The sequence below is a fragment of the Sorex araneus genome, chromosome 1, assembly GCF_027595985.1.
Source record: "Sorex araneus isolate mSorAra2 chromosome 1, mSorAra2.pri, whole genome shotgun sequence".
Taxonomy (NCBI): domain Eukaryota; kingdom Metazoa; phylum Chordata; class Mammalia; order Eulipotyphla; family Soricidae; genus Sorex; species Sorex araneus.
The window spans coordinates 242,297,458-242,317,156 of record NC_073302.1 but is presented as its reverse complement, the minus strand read 5'-3'; the positions used below and the strand labels follow the sequence as shown (position 1 = coordinate 242,317,156).

Below are 19,699 nucleotides of genomic sequence, written 5' to 3'. Positions count from 1 at the left end.
AATGGGAACATCAGACAATGATATGCAGACAGATCAAGGAGTCTAAACCCCAGACAGGATACAAATAAAGAAGCCCCTTCAGGTTAAAAAAAAAGCACAAGTTGTTGGTAACTTCATGCCTTTCAGTTCGTAATTCATGGGACCAGGAGTTAGCTCAGTGGTAGAATACATGCATAGCTATGCAATGCCCAGAGTTTGATTCCCCAGATACAGCTGAGTGTCGATCTGGTGACTTCCAAGTACCACGGCCCATCACGCCTGTAGAGAATCATAGGATATGACCCCAATAAAAATAATACGGAGACCAAATGGTCTAAATAGTAATGACGCAGAAGATCTCAACATTCTCAGTCTTTGCAGCCAATACACATTCTTTTGAGGTCCAATGGAACATACATCATGACAGAACATTTTCTACATCATAAATTGCAACAGATTAAAAAATGAAACGCAGGGGTTGAGTAGATAGTTCAAAGGACTTGATTGCCTTCCTTGTAATACTGAAGGCCTTAAGTTTAGTCCCCTATACCTCATGCCCCACTAAGCACCTCCAGGTGTAGCCAGTGGTAATAAACTGCAAATACATAGCAGAGAGTTGCAAAAATCCACCAATTCTCTGAATTACTGAAAATGAGTGTTCATCCAGAGAGACCACTCCAGTAGGAAGAGGGACATTCAAAAGCTTTATTTGGTTAATTTTCCTACAACTGTCTTTTAGGGAAATAAAAAACCTTTCCAATTGGTCATACTATAGGGAAACATAAGAGTGTCAGGATACGGACATTTAAAAGGAGGTCAGGGATATAGGAAAGTTAACAAAGTAGGAAGCACACTGATAGGCCTTTGGAATTCTTTAGTCATTTTACCTTAATTAAAAAAGCAATCTTTAGAGATGTTAAATGCCGGTGCTCTGCCATACCATTGCAAACAAGTGGGGAGAATTAGGTTTGGGTCAATTGCACAATGAAAGAAATTAGAGGGGAAAATGTTAAGAATGTCATTTTAGTAGTGAATACAGTGTTGTTAAAGTGAGGGTCCAGGGAGCTACTGCAGGCCTTAGGGTCTGTTTCCTGCGTGTGTCCAGCCTTGTATCAACCCCTGGTGGCCCCAAGTAATACTGGAGTGTGGCCCAAAGGGCTCTCAAAGCACCATACTCTTGGGTCAATCACCCACAGGCCTGGCTGAGGAATCACCAGGACTGGTCCCAGGATCCTTGCACACTGCCCACCAAAAATTTAAAGTGAAAACAGCATTGATATACCAGTTTATAATACCTCTTTTCTACTGGGGGAATCTGTCTTGGCCAGGCCTTCCTGCCTCCCTCTCTCCCCTCTTCCTCTTTTCCTCCCTCCACATCTGGCAGCACTGCTCCTTGGGAGTCACTCCCCTCTGGTGTTCTGGGGACCCCACAGTGCCAAGGATCAAACCTGTTGCCTCCTGCATGCAGAACATATGCTCCAGCCCACTCTCTACCTCAGATTCCCTTCTTCACATGGACCTCCCAGCAATTTGTTAGGAAATCAGGAGAAGGAATTCGTAAACAGGAGGCCATGTGGCATTGTTTCTGGCAAGGGACCACATGCGCCAGAGCAGAGTGTACGTTCTTGCCCACTCTGAATTCAACATTGTTTACTGTGTTTTGTATAATTGGTGCTTAATTTATCTGCCACTCTCCACTGTCAGCTTTTTTGGTCTTTCTCTGCAGCTAATCAGCAGTTGATCATGCCTCCATTTACCAGTCACATGTTCAGAAGTCTGCCTTCAGGAGGATTATAGGCACATGGGAGGTGACCATTGTCACAGTAATGGAGGGAACTATTCTTAAGAGATGCCTCACAAATGACAATGTGCAGGAACATTCACTGCTTGGATTGCAATGAACACACACAAATGCTGAATGAAGTCCAACTAAGTGTGTGAGCACTGACATTTCTTCAGTAAAAACTTTGCCATGTGGCTAGAGTGATAATACAGCAGGTAGGGTGTTTGTTTTGCACATGGCTCATTCGGGTTCAGTCCCTGGCACCACATATGGCCCCCTGAGCACTGTCAGGAGTGATCCCTGAGCACTGATCCAGTAGTAACCTGTGAGTATTGCTGGGTGTGGCCCCAAACCAAAGAAAACAACAACAACAATAAAAGCCTTTGCCAGATTCTCAAGGCATGAATGCATTGGGAACCTGTTCGTGGGGGGTAGGAACAAGAGGAGTTGGATGCACGCCAAGGGGCTGGAGGCTGCAGTGAGCAGGCACCAAGTGCTGATGCCTTCCCAGGACTGTCAGGTTTTCCCTGGAAATTTTCCCTGGAAAATTTCCTGTAAAAACTTCCCAACCCTGAGAAGTAGTTTGTCTACTGCCCAGGGCTCCAGTAGTACGGAAAAAAAGAAAAAACCCAAACTCTTCAGGGTTTGGTACCCCAACCCATTCTGTGCCAAATTCTTAGAGCAAACACAGAATTGCTCTATATGGAAAATCCTAATATGGGGTTCTGTGAATGAACCCCCACAGTGAGAACTTATTATTCACAATAATAATTGAGATGCTACAGCAGCCCAGCCTGTGCTGCACACAGTGTACATGCAGGCCGCATGCAGTGGCTCACCACGGGCAGAGGGAGTGCTGACAAGTTTTCACAGTAAAGGGAAAGTTCTCACAATAAAAGGTGGTGACAATTTCTCACTGTAGAGGGATGGTGACAGTTTCTCACTGTATAGGGATGAGGACAAGTTCTTACAGTAGACGGAATGGTGACAAGTTCTCATTGTACTGAGGATGGTGACAAGTTCTCGCACTGCGGAGAAGTAGTGACAGTCTCACAGGACAGATTGCCCATGCAGGGATCCCAGACTTTCTGTTGGGTTCCACATCCTCCTCTCCCTCCAGGTTGGAGCCCCTTTCCCAACCTGGTGGCAGTCACCTGCTGTAAAGAGACTCCACTTTGCTATTCTGTGGCACCTTGTCTGTGACCTGGGCCACAGTGAGCCCCCTTTGGGTCACAGACCCCAGCCTGCAGAGGACTTGGCAGTTCCAGGCCCTTAGCAGTGGTTCTGAAAGGGGCTGTTCCTGTTCCTATCTATGACTTCTGTAATTTTGGGGGGAAGGTGAGGGGGCCACAGCCAGTGTAAATCACAGGTTACTTTTCATTCTGCACTCCTAGCAGTGCTTAAGGGAACCATATGGACTATCAGGGATTGAACCTGGGTCAGCCATGTGCAAGGCAAACACCCTACTCACTGTGCTGTCTCTCTAGCTCTCTGACCTTGACTTTTCAACACTTCTTGGGGCCACAGCTGATTCCATCAGTGCTGGTGGGTGGTAGGTATGGGGGCTTTCCTCTTCTGTCCCTGTAGGGCTTCTCTTGTATCACCAGTGTGCCTTCATCGGAGCCTTCTACCCAGGGAGTGCTCTCTGCCCATCATCTCCCACCCCAACTTGGAAGTGGGACCCCTGTGGTGATGTGTGGTTTAGGGGACCCGTCAACCTCACCCAGCAGACCCGAGAGCTCTGTCTGCACTGTATTCAGTGCCTCATTCTTGGTGGGCCACCGCTGTGGGAGGTGATGTCTTAGTCTTTATCCTGCACAAAGCCCAGATGGCCACCACATCCCTTCATCCCGACTTTCCGTCCACTTCGATCCTGCTTCTTTCTACCATGTCCCCCAGCCCCACAGCCAGGAGAGCGACTCCCCCAGTCCAGATGCCTGTGAACAGTCTGAGTGTGAAGCATGAGGGTGGCTTTCCGCCCACCGCTGCCGTCCAAGCCACATTCCTCTCTGACTCTCCTCAGTGGCAGGGGGATTGTCCTCTTCCCCTCAGCCAGGTGCAGGCAGCGGGACAGAGGACCGAGCATTTGTGTGTGCTCACTGCTCCCGCCACTCATTCATGTCCTCTTTCTCCTCCCGCTCCCCTTGGGCCCCCTGCTCTCTGTGCCATGGAGACTTCCTGATGTCTGAGCTAGCTGACAGCCCCGGCTCATTAGGGATGCCTGACTGCTGGGGGCCTCGTGGTTTCTCGCAGGGCGTGTTACACACCAAGCGCTGCGGCCTTCAGAATTCCTTTGATTTGTGTCTTTGATCCCCTGCCAGCCCGCCACACACTGCAGACTCCACACTGTATCATTCTGCAGCACCGGCTCCCCTGCGCTCTCCAGGGCCCCCCTCGGCCAAGGGGCTGCTGGCATCAGAGCCTGGTCCTATTCAGGGGCCCCCTTCCTGCCTCCCTCCAAGTCTCTGGGTCCAAACTCGGTTCTCCCCAGACCCGACCTCCCAGGCACTGTGTGACCACCTCTGTGGGGGGGTGATGGTCCATGTGGGCCCTGGAAGCTTCCCTGGCCTGGCCAGCCCCTGACTCCTTAGAGAGCTCATCTTCCACACTTGGCAGCGTGTCAGCCCCTGCTTCTGTCACATGGCACTATGTCCTCAGCCTGTCCCCATCCCAGGCCCGGCCGCTAAATCCCAGGGCCCAGGTTGGGCTTCCCAGAAGAGACAGTTGCAGCTGTGGGGGTTGGGGTGGGTGTGCCTGTGTCCCCATGGCAGAGAACCTTGCAGCTTCTCCCAGCCCGGGGACGTGGTCTCTCTTGCACAGGGGTCTGAGGGGCCAGAGTTTGCCCTCAGCATCTATGTGGACATCAGCCAGAAGCCCCCTTCTGGTTTATTGGACCAAGCCTTTCTCCTCCCAGCCTTCTCGTGCAGAATACGCTGGCATCAGCTGAGACCTGAAACATGAGCTCTGTCATGTTTTTGGCCTTGACGATATGTTACAGGCAGTGACCGAGGCCCAGTTTTACCCACACGCAGACCCAACTGTTCTCACAGTGTAGACGTTTATTGCTTGCAAGGCCAACTATCTCCAGACAGGTGTGGTCCCTCGGTGCCTCACGAGGCCTGGCCACTCTGCTGTGTAACAGGCCGTCCCGGTCTTTCCAGTGTCTGCACTGTTTCCTTGTTGGGGAACTCAACCCAAAACTTCTAGGACATTCTCCAAGCACTTCCCGATATGAGCCTGGCATTGCTCGGACTCTCAGACCTGTTCACTACTTGAGGCTATCTCTGTTTCACCCACTGGGTGGTCTCTGAGGCTTTCTCTCTGACTCCCCATAGCGCTGCTTGTCACAGCCCTTTGAGAAGTGGCAGCAGGGGATGGAGCTACGGGACATGATTAGGGAAATTCCTGTGCAAAGGGAAGTGAAGAGGAATCTAGTAAAGGCCACCAGAGCCATGAAGTCTCCACCTATTTCACTCCTCAGGGGCTCTGTGGTGGTGGGTAGTGGCTTTCTGGCTGGGTGGCCTATGTGACTGATCTGAAGGAGACTGGGCATATCAGGGCCAACTTTGCTAATTTCTCCTGTTCCTTTCATTGGTTTCTCACTGCTGACCATCAGTCTTTGATTTTTGTGGTGGTGAATGAGCCTCGTGTTTTTCATGTTTCAAGAGAACAGTCACAAAACTGGTATGGGGTCCCATGTTCATGTTCCCTGGGGTCTCACAGTCATATTCCTTGAGGTCCCACATCCATGTTCCTTGGAGTCCCACATCCATGTTCTTCCTCAATGTCCCATGTTCATGTACTTTAGAATTCCATGTCCTTGTTCCTCAGGGTCCCATGGTATGTTCCCCAGGGTCCCATATCTATATTCCTCAAGGTCCTACATCATGTTTCTCAGGAGCCTGCATACATGTTCCTCAGGATCTCGCATCCATGTTCCTCAGGATCCCACATCCATGTTCCTTGAGATCCCACATCCATATTCTTCCTCAGGGCCCCAGGGTTCTTCAGGGTTCCAGGTCCTTGTTCTTCAGGGTCCGATGGCATGTTTCTCAGGGCCCCACATTCATATTCCTCATGTCCCACATCCATGTTCTTTGGGGTTCCATGTCCATGTTCCTCAGACAGAACTTGGGCCTGGTTTCTGCTCTCTCTGGAATTTGGTCCACAATGGTGTAAATCAAGTTGTCTCTCTCTCAACTGATGCATTTTCTGGAAAGACTGGGCAAACAGGCAAGCTTAACTTTGGTAAATCCATACAGACTTTTCGTGATCCTCTAGTAAACATTTTAGCACTCTCTGGCAGATGATCTGGATTGATTGTATTTTTTCCATTGTAGAAAATTTTAATGGCATACTTAATGTAGTTGGTTGGTGATTCATTGAGTTAGTTCGTGTTTGTTATCATAATTGCAAAGCATTTTCAAGAAGAATGACTTAACTCAGCCCTCTCCCTTATTGCCTCTCCCTCATTCCAAACTAGATTTGTGTCATAAAATAAAGGCTGTGTGTGGGGGGGAGGGTAGAATTACATGCATTAGAGTATTACACACTCCATAGGAAAGACATAGAAGTCATTGGTAGGTGATTAGAACTTCTAAAGAGGCATCTACTAAAAGCTTTTTTGTAAAACTGTGAGAACAGTGGCTTGTCTTGTCTCTGCCATTCTCTGTATTTAGACAAATGTGGGAGCCCCAGATAGAGAATAATGGGAGTGAGAAGTGCAGAATGGCAGAGGTAGCAAATATTAACAGACTAAGTGCTCGGAGAGGAGGCAAATAGAAGACTGAAGGTGTGCGTCTGTGGCACCAGACACTTTTACAAATATTTCATTCTTTTCAGAAAAAATTCATTACAGTGAGGGCAATGTGTTTCCAATGGTGAAGACATTTATGTCCTGGTTTGCAGTTACCTCACCAGTGTCCAAGCCCAAGTGTCATCTCCAGTCGACCTACTGTTCCTAATTCAGTGCTCTCAGTTTGTACTACAGTATCACCAGGGCGTATACAATTGATATGATTTGTGCCCTTATTTTGTTTCCCTGCACACTACAGATGAGAACATCCAGTGCTTGTCCTTGTTCCTGTGACATGTTTGAATGCTGCATTGTAGGTGGTGAGAAGCTTTGTGTGGAAGCCAGAACCAGAGCCAGTTCCTAGAGTCAGGCAGCTGAGGGCTGTCTCTGGGAGCAAAGGCAGCTGCACTCATGGGCCCATCCATGGGCACAGAGGCTCTCACGGGTGACTGGGCATAGGTGGATCAGGGAATGAAGAGCCACCATACTACCTATCTCTCCCTTCGCATCCTTTCCTGTAGGGTTTTAAGATATTGTATGATACATCAAGTGTGAAGTAGAATGAGGCCACGGCACCAGAAGGCAGCTTTCATCAAAAAGATGCATTCCCCTAGATCACCCTTGGCCCCAGAGTATAGGGAGAAGGAAAGAAATAGGGTGAACGGGAAGAGATAAGGAGCAACCAGGCCAGGGGCCAAGGGGATTTAGGTACATCGGTGGTGTTAAGGAATGACGGAGCTAAATATACAAACCACAGAGCCAACAACTCTGAAGTTCCCAAGTCCCAGACTTTAATAACCAAACTTAGAAAGGTGGGCTGGTGGGAGAGGGAACCTTGGAACACTGGTGGTGGGAAGTTGACACCAGTATACTTGGCTCTCCTTGACCTCTAACCCCATTGTTTCTCATATGTCTCCTCTTCCCTTCCCCCTCCAACTCTATTGCTTTCCTTCTCCCCCTACTCTGGTGGCCAGATTGGTGATGGAACATTGTATGTCAAAAACCCAACTATGCATAACTTTGCAGCTCATGGTCCCTTAATAAAATAAAATTTGGGGAACAGAAAAGATGCATTTCTTCATGAAGCCTGGGGTGGGTATCAGTTTTCATGGGCCTCATAAAGAAGCCCCAGGGTCAGTCAGGAAGAGGGAGTGAGAGGGAAGAGGGACCAAGAGCTTTTATTATGGCTTTTGCATGAAGGATGAATATACAGGCCTTGGATTGGCAGGTTTGAACACTTTGACCAGGCACAGTTTTCTCTCCTGGTCTGTTTCTTGGTCCTGGGGTGAGCAGGGTAGGGAGCCCAGTGAAGGGGGTGTTTGCTCTGGGTTGGTTAGATGTGCTTGGTAAAGACCAGTTCGAAGTTCTTTTCACCTTTTTGTCCTTATGAGGAAGTCTGTTTTTCACTGTGGTTAGTTACTCTCTGATTTCTCTAACTGATCTCTGGGAACAAAATAGCAGCTTTTATTTTCAATCTTTGACACTTTTCCTTAGAGATTTGCAAGTTGAGCTGTGTTATACTTTGTAAGCTTGGAATTCCCTACTGGTATGTGAGCTGTAGACTTGTTGCATGAGAAATACATGCCTGCCTAAAAAAAAAGTCGATATTTTTATCTTAATTTCTATCTACTTATTCTTTGTGTACGAGCTGTCCTCCCCAGCATTGCTCAGAAGGCTCCAGGGTGCTGCCAGTGCTGTACCACTCACCTCTACAGGCTGGGTGGTTCAATGCCAGGATCCAGTGCTAGGGTGCTGTTCAGTGGTGTTGGGAGCACATCTGATGTTGCTGGGGATCAAATGCAGGTCTCGTGCATGGCAGGCATGCTCTCCAACCCTTTGAACCATCTCCCTGACACAGGAATGTCTTGTAGAGACAGGTGTCAGGAATTTCCTAGATCAAGGTGTCAGCATCTTTTCTATGCACCCTTCACTCTTTGTCCCAACTTAAGTCAGAGCAGTTGATTAGAAAATGCTGGGAGTGCTATCGGTGTGAGCACTATAGGGGGACCCAGTTAGCAGCTTCAGTAGCAGAAGTCTCTGCCCCACGTAGAGTTTGTTCGATGTTTCCTTCCAGCATTCTCCAGGGGGAAGTATCCCAGAGTCTCAGGATGGGGATTAAAAAACCAAGCTCTTGGGGGTGAAGAGATAGTCCAGGGGTTAAGGCGCTTGCCTTGCATGTGGCCGACCCCAGTTTGATCCCCATCACCACATATAGTCCCCCAGCCCGGCCAGGTGTGAGCCCTAAGCACAAAGCCAGGAGTAAGCCCTGAGCTCCACTGGTGTGACCACAAAATAAAAACAAAACAAGCACCCAAGCTGCCAGTGTTCATAGTGCCAGAATAGATGGGAGCTGCAGAGTTGGGACTGGGAGGGCTCTGACCCTTCTGTGAAAACCAGCGTTTCTCAGAGTGGACAGTCACCAACCCCTAGAGGGAAGTGGACTTCTCAAGGGGGCAGTAGTCGCCTTCGGTGCTACAATTACGGGGCGCTTTGTTTGCTTAAAGAAGATAGATTCCAGGAGACACTATTTTTTTTTTCCTGAAAAAGGGATGTAGGTCAACCAGTGTGTGACAACCTCCAGCTTCGATTTAGTACTTGTAGTTTTCATGCATTTCCTATGCCCACCTTTAGCCATGCCTGCTAGCTCAATCTGTAGCCCTGACGTTCACCTTTATGAGCTCTGCTGGTGGTGGAGGTGGAGAAGGGGCAGCCCAGGAAGGGAGAAGGAATCTGTCAGTAGGAACCAGTTCTCCTGCTCTAATACCCTTCCAGTCCTCTTTTCGACTCTCCTGGTGCCTCCTGTTCTTGAGCCTCTGAGGTCAGGGAGGCCTATGCCCCTGCCTGCTCCATGGGCCTGTTCTGGGTCTCTATCTGCTGAAACTCAGCCACACACAGTTTGGAGCAGTTGATATCACTTCTGCCTCTGTGCTTGTGACTTATGCCTGTTATCTCTCTTGTTTCGGTGCTAGGGAGGGACAGTAAAAGGGCCTGTTGTCTGTTCTTTGTCTTCATTGGAAACCTTGTATATATTGTCTTTGATAAAGGTAGGGACTGTAGACTGTGCATCTGTCTTTGGAGCCTGTAAAATTCATTTCAGTATTTCAACATCTGTTGCAGATTGAGATGATTCATGCAGAAATCAGAGATGATGAAAACTCCTAGGAAAGAATCCAAGCTCAAGAGATTGAAAGCTCTAGATTTGTTGAAAAAAAATATGATTATGAACTTTAAGCAGTGTGATGCTGTTCTTTTCTGTTTCAGCCCGTGAGCCATGCCTTTAGTGAAGAGGAACATCGAGCCCCGGCATTTGTGCCGGGGGGCCCTGCCAGAAGGGATCACCAGCGAACTCGAGTGTGTAACCAACAGTACTCTTGCAGCCATCATCCGCCAGCTAAGCAGTCTAAGTGAGTCATGTCGTTCTGGGACACCCCGTTGGGGGCCATTTTTTATTTATCTCTGCCTGTCTCTCCATTTCCTCCCCCCATCTTTATTGAGCTGCTGTGATTTGCAATACTATAAGAGATAGTTTCATGTTTACATTATTCCATCACCAAACCCGCCTCCAGTGTACCTACTTCCTTCCATGAATGTCTCAAGGACCCCTATCATCCCCCTGCACCTTCCACAGCCTCCCCACTACCACTCTATAAACTTAATTCTGTGCATCAGTTCTCCAGTTCTGTTGCCTTTGGCCATTTGTTGCTCCCTTTACTCTGTATCTGTATGTTCCACATCTGAAAGGGATCACTCTGTACCTATCACTTTCCTTCTGACTTCACTCAGCATGATACTTTCTAGTTCCAACTGTGTAAGCAGCAAAATGCATAATTCCATTCTTCTTTACTACTGCATAATATTCTGTTGTGTAAATCAACAACTTCTTGATGCATTCATCCATAGCTGGACACTTGGGTTACTTTCATATCATGGTTATTGTAGTAAGTGATGCAATGAACATAAGTATATAGATGTGCATATATCTTTTGAAATTAGTATTTTTGTGTTTAGGGAGTAGATGCTGGAAACTGTTACTCTGGGTCATGTGATAGTTTTGTCTTACTTATCTAAGAAATCTCTATACTGCTTTCCGTAGAAGTTGAACCAGATGACATTCTCTGCAGTGCTGAAGGAAGGTTCCTTTTTCACCACATCCCCAGCAACGTTTGTTATTTCTGGCCTTTTTAAATTTTATGCTGTTCTCACTATTATGAGATGATGTCTCATTGTTGTTTTGATTTTCATTTCCCTAGTAATAAGTGACAATGAGCACTTTTTGTGTGCTTAGGCATGACTCCTGGAAATATTCAGGAGACCATATACCGTGCTGGAAATTGAGCCAGAGTGGATAGAAGGCAAGGCAAGTGCCTTACCCCTGCATCCGTCTCTAGACCCATTTTTGCACTTTAATAAATGCACAAGGAAAATTACGTGTTTCAGGACTAAGATAGGCATGAAAATGCCCTTCCTTTCAAAGTTCTTTTCTTTTCCCAAGTTGCAGTGTTTTCCCCTAACTTTCCCCTTTATATTGTGATCTTGTTTTCTCACTCCATCCCACTCCTTTTCAGTTTAGATGGTTACACTGCATTTTGGGTGACAGGTTTTCACAGTTAAGTTTTGTAGAAACTGTTAACTAGAAAATTTTTCATGAAATTTTACATACTGAATTTTTAAAACTCAGTTTTATTTATTTTGAAGAAACTGGATATGTAATTTTCCCTTTAATACAAAGCACAGATAATGCTGCATATGTATATATAGTTTTAAAATATACCTATCATCATTGGCTGAGGCAAAAAGTAAGTTAAATAAAAGAATAGAAGTTATTTATTTTCACTCTAAGTTAATTACTATTGATTTCTGGTAGTGGTTATTGATAATGTATAAAATCATTTTATTACAGGATATTTTATAAATTATTGAAGGGTAAAAGTGTTTCTATTTGCATTCTTATATTTTTAAATTAATGCCTTGGTCTCTTGTTTTCATAGCTGAAATGCACAGAATTTAAATACTGAATACCAACACAGACTATTAAAGTTTTAATAGACTGTATCTCAGGCTGTAATTTTCAGCATTGGGTTCTATTAGTTGTATTTATGATGCTGCTCGACATCATAAAATGCCTGCATAGTATGTTTCGCTCCACTAATCTACTTGCGGTAGGCAGAATATTAATAGCCTCACTGAAGATTCCCACCCATCCCGTATTCTTGTGGATATCTTAAGCAACATGGCAGGGGAAATTGTGGTTACTCATCAGTCAGTCTACAGAGGAGGAGATCATCATCCAGATAATCCCAGGGCTCCTTTAGATGTGAGCAGTAAATTCAGGGCTGACTGCTGCGTGCTGCCTGCTCTAGAGACAGCAGGGGAGACCCCTCCCCAAGGAATGAGGCAGCCTCTGCAAACCAGAAGAGGCAAGGAAATGGATTCTCCCCAGGAGCAGCGGACGGAATATGACGGTTCTGCCAACTCCTTTAGCAGTCGTCCGTTTCATGCCTCTCACCTCTAGAGCAGTGAGACACGTTTCTGTTGCCTTTTGAGCCACTGAATCTATGGCAATTTGCTGAAGTGGCCATTGGAAAATGACACATCACTCTTGCCTCGGTCATGTTTTGTACACGTAATGCACAGTGTCTCCTGAGTGGGCCAGAGATGAGGGGCCTCAAGGACAGTCCACCTTTGTTAGGCTGCCTTAGAGGATCTCAGCCCTACCTCTCTGAGTCAGTTATCTTGAGAAAAAGAGATCATGCCTAGAGATTCCAGAGCCGTGACTTACAAAATTATGTTCCATATGTTTGAACTCAGGAGTTGGATCAGTCATCTCCACTTGGAATTAGGACTGCACCAAATTGCTTTCTTACTGTGTCATCCGTGGCTGAAACACTGTCTAGGACTGGAGAAGTCGTGGTGGCCTGCACCCAAAGTTGTGGAAAGGGAATAGTGTGGGAAGCAGCTGGGTGCTAAGACCCACCAGGAAGAGTTCCCAGCTCCATTGATGGAGCAGCATCCTCCATAGTAAACCTCTTCTCTCGGGTTCCTTAATGCCACTTTAAGAGCTGTACTAAAGAGAAGTATGAGAATCAATATATCAGAGAGGCGTTTTAGGAAATGAAGGTGCCAATTATTAATTGGAGGTAGAATAAAAACCACCAAATGATTGCCAGTGATTTATTCAGTAGTATTTACTCACTAACCCCCTCCAGGTTCTACATACAGCAAATAAAATCAGTGTGTTGTCTACTTAGAAGTAGTTGATGTCAATAAGATCATAAGATAGGAAACAAGCAATTTGACAGCCTACTACAGCCCTAGCAAATAATAAATGACTTGTGCACTTTGGGTAAAGTAGTTTTTGTGGGCTTTTCCACTGAGCAGGGATGAGGAATGTTAGTGATGTGAAATATTTCGTTCTAAAATACTTAGAAAAAAATGTAGGGCTGGAGCTGTAGTACAGCAGGTAGGGCTGCTTTGCATGCGGCCAAACTGGGTTCGATCCCCAGCTTCCCATATGGTCCCCAGAGCACTGCCAGGACTAATTCCTGAGTGCAGAACCAGGAGTAACCTCTGTGCATCGCTGGGTATGACCCAAAAAGAAAAAAATATAAAATGTTGCTTTTAAGTACTTTTAAAATTTTGTGATAGTTCATTGGGGGTCTTTTATGGTTTGGGGGCCACACTCACGGATAGTCAGTAACTCCGAGCCATGCAGGGACTTCATAGTGGTGTTCAGTGAACTACATGGATCTGGAGATCAAACCTGGGCCTCCTGCATACAAAGCCTGTGCTCAGTTGCTTAGAATGTTGGGCTTTCCACTCTAGCTCTCACTGGGTATCTTACGAGTGATATTTTAGGAATGCATGAATCTGCATATGGAAAGTCTTTTTTTCCTGAGTATTTATTCCCAAGTAGAAGTCACAACAGAATCTGTTCTTTATCCCTCTGCACATTATTCAGTAGATCCAGTAATGGACCATCTTAATTTTTTTCCACTGCCCTGAAGCTCCACTCCGATACCCTGATATTAGCCCATCCTTATATTTCCTCTCTGCAGTGGGCAATACTGCTCCCAGGATGATGCTGCGGCGGGGGGTGGGGGGTCATGCCCTCAGGTATAATTGGGAAACCACATCTTCTTTTTGTTAACTTAAAGAAAGGTAAATTTCCGGGGGGTTGCTGAGTTTTTTTTTTTTTTGTTTTTTTTTTGCTTTTTGGGTCACACCAGGCAATGCACAGGGGTTACTCCTGGCTCATGCACTCAGGAATTACCCCTGGCGGTACTCAGGGGACCATGTGGGATGCTGGGATCCGAACCCGGGTCGGCCACGTGCAAGGCAAACGCCCTACCCGCTGTGCTATCACTCCAGCCCCGGTTGCTGAGTTTTTTTTTGGTTTTTCATTTTCCTGAAAAAGGGGTGGCAGGACAAATTAGTTTGGGAAGCTTTGAGCTAGACTTAGTCTGAATGACCATTTAAAGGAAATTCCATTGAGAACTTGGAGTGTTTACCTTGACCTTAGGCTAATTAGACCAGCTAAATAGTAGTCTTTTCCCAAAAGAAAAGTCTCAGTTCATTTTAATTTTCATCCCATCACAGGGGTCTACAAGGAAAAAATCTGCGCCAAGACAATAGATAGACCTATGAAGCCTCCTGCTTTCCCTAGCTTTGTGGGAAGCCCTAGGTTGTAGCTGATGACCATGTTGCCATTATATCCAAAGCAGTCACTTGAGCATTAGATTTTATCTTTTTTTTTTTTAGGGAATTGAAATATTTTCAGTAGGCAAGTTTGGATTGATCATTGACATTGCATTTAGAACATTAGAAATGAAAACGGTGGGACCAGAGCAGTAGTACAGCAGGTGGGACATGTGTCTTGCTTGTGGATGACCCAGTTTCAATCCCCAGCAGCCCATATGGGAGTGATCCCTGAGCACAGAGCTAGGAGTAACCCCCAATACCATCAGATAGCCCCCTCCAGAAAGCAAGAATGCAAGCAAGAAAGCAAGAATGCAAGAGAGAGAAAGAAAGAAAGAAAGAAAGAAAGAAAGAAAGAAAGAAAGAAAGAAAAAGAAAGAAAGAAAGAAAAGAAAGAAAGAAAAAGAAAGAAAGAAAGAAAAGAAAGAAGGAAGGAAGGAAGGAAGGAAGGAAGAAAGAAAGAAAGAAAGAAAGAAAGAAAGAAAGAAAGAAAGAAAGAAAGAAAGAAAGAAAGAAAGAAAGAAAGAAAGGGTGGAACTTTAAAACTTGAACAGCCTTTTAAAGAAAAATGGTCAAAATTTGTTTAAATCCAATGGAAAAAAAAGATAACACCCCCCCACCACCACCACCACCACCAACTTCCCCATTCTTCTAGGGGCCAGAATGATAGTACAGCGGATAAGGTGCTTGCCTTGCACTTCACCAACCTAGGTTTGATCCCCTGCACCCTTATAGTCCCCTGAGCCCCATCAGGAGTGATCCCTGAGTACCAAGCCAGGGCTTAGTCCTGACCACCACTGGGTGTGGCCCACTGCCCCCCACTCCACTCTCCCCCCCCAAAAAAAATACAAAATAAATACAAATGTAAAATAGTCTTCTAGTAACTTCCTTCCTTCCTTCCTTCCTTCCTTCCTTCCTTCCTTCCTTCCTTCCTTCCTTCCTTCCTTTATTACTTTCTTTCTTATAACTAACTTTAACTATGAATGATTTGGGAGGTGTGGGAAAAGTTGTCCCTGTTAGAACAGTTTTGGTTGGACCAAAGAGAAAACCCAGATTTGAGCCCTGGCATTGCTTGATACACCCCATGTGCAAGATGAGAGTAGCCTCTGAGCACTGCCAAAATCAAACTCAAACACTGTTTTGGTTATGAGTGTGTTAACTGTTTTTCTAGATATAGAATATTAATATTTTTATTTGATAAATGACTGTTTAGTGTAGCAATGAACCTTAAGTGATTTTCTATCATTTTCTTTGATTAATAAACTGTGGGCTCTTGTTCTCTCGGCTAGTTGCTCAGTTAAAATTACAGTACCTTGCAATCAAATTCCTACTGATATTATAATGTGATCTCAATATAATTTGCTTAAGTATGAAATGAGGACATAGTACTTTTGTGTCTGGAATGACACAAGTTCTTTTCAATATTTCATAAGGGCTTTTTCACGACTTCATTTCTCTTTCTTCTTGTGATGAGCTGCTTGCTTGTCCTCTCTTAAGATGAACACAAGTCACAAACTAGTAAGAGTGCTAGTGCATTCCTTACACCAAGGTTTTTTGATTGTATTTGATGGCACAAAGAAAGTAACATACGAAATTTAGAAAGCACAGGATAATGCACAACAAAAAAGATGGAATTTTAAGTAATACCAATGATTTGTTATTTGTCTTATAATATAAATTATTATCTATTTGGTTTTGTAACCTGAACTCAGTTAAAAACATCTTTGATACTTCTTCTAAGACGTAATTATGTGTTGTGTTGCTGTACAATTATGTAAATTTTTGTGTGCCATTAAAAATATGCATCCTTTATTTTTTGAGGTGCTATTATATCTTTTTACACAAAATTAGTACTACCTCTTTCACTTAAAAATTTCTCTTAACAAGACATCAAACTTTTCATTAAAAGTAAAGATATTCTTTACAAATGGCTTAAAATTCTGAGATTCAATTTTTAAATATGCCTCTATTCAATAATGATTATTACAGAATCTGTTTCCATTAATTTTATATTTTGAAGGAATCCTTTTCTTACTGATGTAATAAATGATAATCTATTTGTTAATATTCATTTTGGTACACACTATGTCTCATATCAATATCAGTTGACATTAAAATACCTGAAGGATTTGCACTGTATATAATACATTTGCCTGTCTAAGTCTGAAACTGTATGATTGTTTATACTATGTTCAGATCTCTACTCAGAACAGAAATTCTTTTTGGAGTTTTGAGAACACATTTAACAGTGTTCAGGGGCTATTTCTGGCTCTATGCTCAGGGATCACCACTGGGGAGGTGTACAGGTAACAGTATGTGGTCTCAGGGGTTAAACCAGGGTTGCAGCTGCATGCAAGGCAAGTGCTTTACCTCCTATAATATCTCTCCAGCTTCAGAATAGAGACTTCAGTATTTTGAGGACATGCACTGAATATATTTTTTGCATATCTAAAGACCAATGGGATTTGAGGGTAGGAGTGGAGATTTAAAAATTATATATAGAGGCTGGAGTGATAGTACAGTGGGTAGGGCGTTTGCCTTGCACTCAACTGTCCTGGGTTCAATCCCTGCATCCCATATAGTCCTCCAAGCACCACCAGGATTAATTCCTGAGTGCAGAGCCAGGAGTAACCCCTGAGCATTGCCAGGTGTGACCCAAAAGGCAAAAAATATATATAGAGAAATGGATCACCAGTGTATTTCCATAGCAGACTAAAGCTATGTTAGGAGACAATATATCCAAGTATCTGGACAGCAGTTGACTGGAAGAAGCAATAAGCATCATTAAAATTGTAGTGCTTCCAACAGATATTTGTGGGGTATTGGGGACAGAAATAGGAAACCAGTGAAGTGGGGGGTGAGATATTCTATATACCTAAGAAACTATTAATATTTAAGTTCTACCCACCTTAGAATTGGATGCAGGCTTAAATAAGAGCCTCCATGCCAACAGAGGCAGGGTAGGGAGAATTCAACTGCTTTCCTCACCCAGCATTTGACTCAGAATAGCAGAAATACCCATATTAGGGCTTTATAGATGCAATCATGAATTTATTCTCATTTCTCCTTATCCTGAGAGACTTTCAACTTAGCAGGATTTCAGTGTGGAGTGATTTCTAAGTTGGAGTTCCGCCATCGCTATCATTAGATTTCTCTGAGTTTATGAGCTATTTTCTTTCCATTTTATGAGACATCATTATTAGAGTAAACCATCTAAAAAGCTTTAAGGGAAGGTTTTTAAGGTTTTAAATATCTTTTTGCTATTTTGCTCTGCTCATTCTTTTATCAGGTATGTAATTGTCATTATCAACTATCTAATATTATGCTTAGTTAAAAGTTTGCTCTTTTATAGAAATAGATTCTCTGCTTACTGTTCTGCTACATGCATTGCCCAACAGAAAAAAAAAGAAGTGTAAGATATATAGAGGAGAAAGATGTGACATAATCAAGAAGAAAAGAAGTATTAGTAGAAGTGGGATTCACAGATGACCCCAGTTTTGGAATTAGCTGATAAGTACTTTCAGTATAGCTATGTAAATTTATATGGGGATGGAGAGATAGTCAAGGGGTTAAGGAGTTTCCCTAGTTCAATTCCTGGCACCTCCCAGGGTCCCCTGAGCTCCTCCAGGTGTGATCCCTTAGCGTAGGGCCAGGACCAACCCCTGAGTACTGCTCTATGTGAACATTCCTCTTCATTTCCCCCACCCCACCCCCCAAAAAAGAAATAAAAATATATTAGAAGGACATCCCACATCTAGACTGGCATTTAAGGAGTTTAGAAATCACGTTTCTTCTGACAAGAAAAAGAAATTCAGTCTGTCAGAGAACCAAGAGCATAAAACAGACTGCTGTCCCAAGAACTGACAAGACCAAGCTGATAGGTTCAGCATCAGAACTGAGCAGTGCAGAAATCCAGAAGGAAGCACCTCTAGGAGGGCAGAATTGTAACTGAGGGAGCTGCTGAAAGGTCCTAAGAAGAGTTTTGAGAGGTTGGACAGGACCCATGATAGGAGCACCTGGCTGGGTTTTGCATTTTTGTAAGCAAGAGGTAGTGGAAGTGGGAGAAAATCCCCCTTGAGGTCAGACAGAGCACGTGTTCTTTATTGGTGCTGGGGCTCAGGAGAATCTTTCACCATAGCCTGGCTGAGCCGGTGGAGGGAAATACCCACCTCTGGTCTTCCTGTTTTACCTGAGATTGTGTGTGGAGTCTCGCCTTGCAAAAACTGAAACTCACTGAGATGTGATACATCTCTACAACAGAATAATATTCTGCAATGAAAAAGAAGGAAATTCCGACTTTCATAGTGTGAGTGAAACCAAGAAGACATCATGCTAAATGAAAAAGTTAAGCCAGAAAAAGATAAATAGCGAATCACTGAGAAGTGATTTAAAGGAAAGAAAGAAAGTGGCGCTCCTGGGAACAGATAGAAAGGTGTTGTCATGGGCAGAACCTTGGGAGACAGCAGATGTGGGAGAGATGCTTGTCAGAGGATAAAAGCCTTCTGTTAAAGGGTGCGTGAGAGTCCAATGGGTAGGGCAATTGTCTTGCACGCAGATGACCGAGGTTTGATCCCTGGCATCTCATATGGTCCCCTGAGCCCACCAAGGGTGGTTCCTGAGTGCAGAGCCAGGAATTACCTCTGAATATCTTTGGGTATCGCCCCCAAACAAAAACAACAACAGCAAAAAGGTAATTCCTGAGATCTAATGGACAGTGAGGTGGTTATTATTTAAAATACTATGTTGGGGGCCAGAGTAATAGTATAGCAGGTAGTGTGCTTGCCTTGCATGTGGCTGACCCAGGTTCAATCCCTGGCATCCCATATGGTTCTGAGCCCACAAGAAGTGATTCCTAAGCACAGAGCCAGGAGTAAGCCCTGAGCACCACTGGGTGTGGCCCAATAACTGAAAGCACACACAGTCCTGAATATTTTTACTCAATAAGAGAACTCTAAATTCCATGGAATAAAAACAACTATTGTCCGTGAGGGATCTGTCTGTGTTTTTTAGTGTCTACAACAAAGACTGAGTGAGACTTAGGAGATGAAAAGCACAGCAGAGCCAGAGCTGGTTTGAGTAGACAGAGGAGTTCACTGTCGGCCCTGTGTATGGCAGAGGGGAACAGCAGAGGGAGTGACTTAGGGACTTAAGGATGTCATTCAGCACCTTTTTTTTTTATCATGGCCTGAAGGACAGTGACCAAGGGGTAGCAGAGGTTCTTGGTCAGTTCTGGTTGGCATGTGCAGTGTGTGGACAGGATTCCTACTGCTGACCTCTGTTTCTCTCCATGTATGTGATGGGTGTGTCCATGCCCCCTACAAACTCGGCTAACATTGGGACTTTTCCCCCATTGTCCTTGTTCCTTCTCAGACCTGCTTATTTGAACTCAAAGGGAAAATACAGACCCACAGGCATTATTTTACTATTTTTTAATCAGAAATACAATT

At 44.6% G+C, this 19,699-nt stretch overlaps 1 protein-coding gene across 2 annotated transcripts in view; it reads left to right on the top strand.

Moving 5' to 3' along the window:
• The window catches only part of WASF3 (WASP family member 3), a 136,082-nt gene that overhangs the window by 72,742 nt on the left and 43,641 nt on the right, over nucleotides 1–19,699 (top strand). For both annotated transcript variants that reach the window (XM_055124601.1, XM_055124597.1), the window contains exon 3: nucleotides 9,819–9,961. In XM_055124601.1, coding sequence (XP_054980576.1) covers nucleotides 9,829–9,961 — 133 coding nt within the window. In that variant the 5' untranslated portion in view covers nucleotides 9,819–9,828. The remainder of the gene's footprint in view (nucleotides 1–9,818; nucleotides 9,962–19,699) is intronic.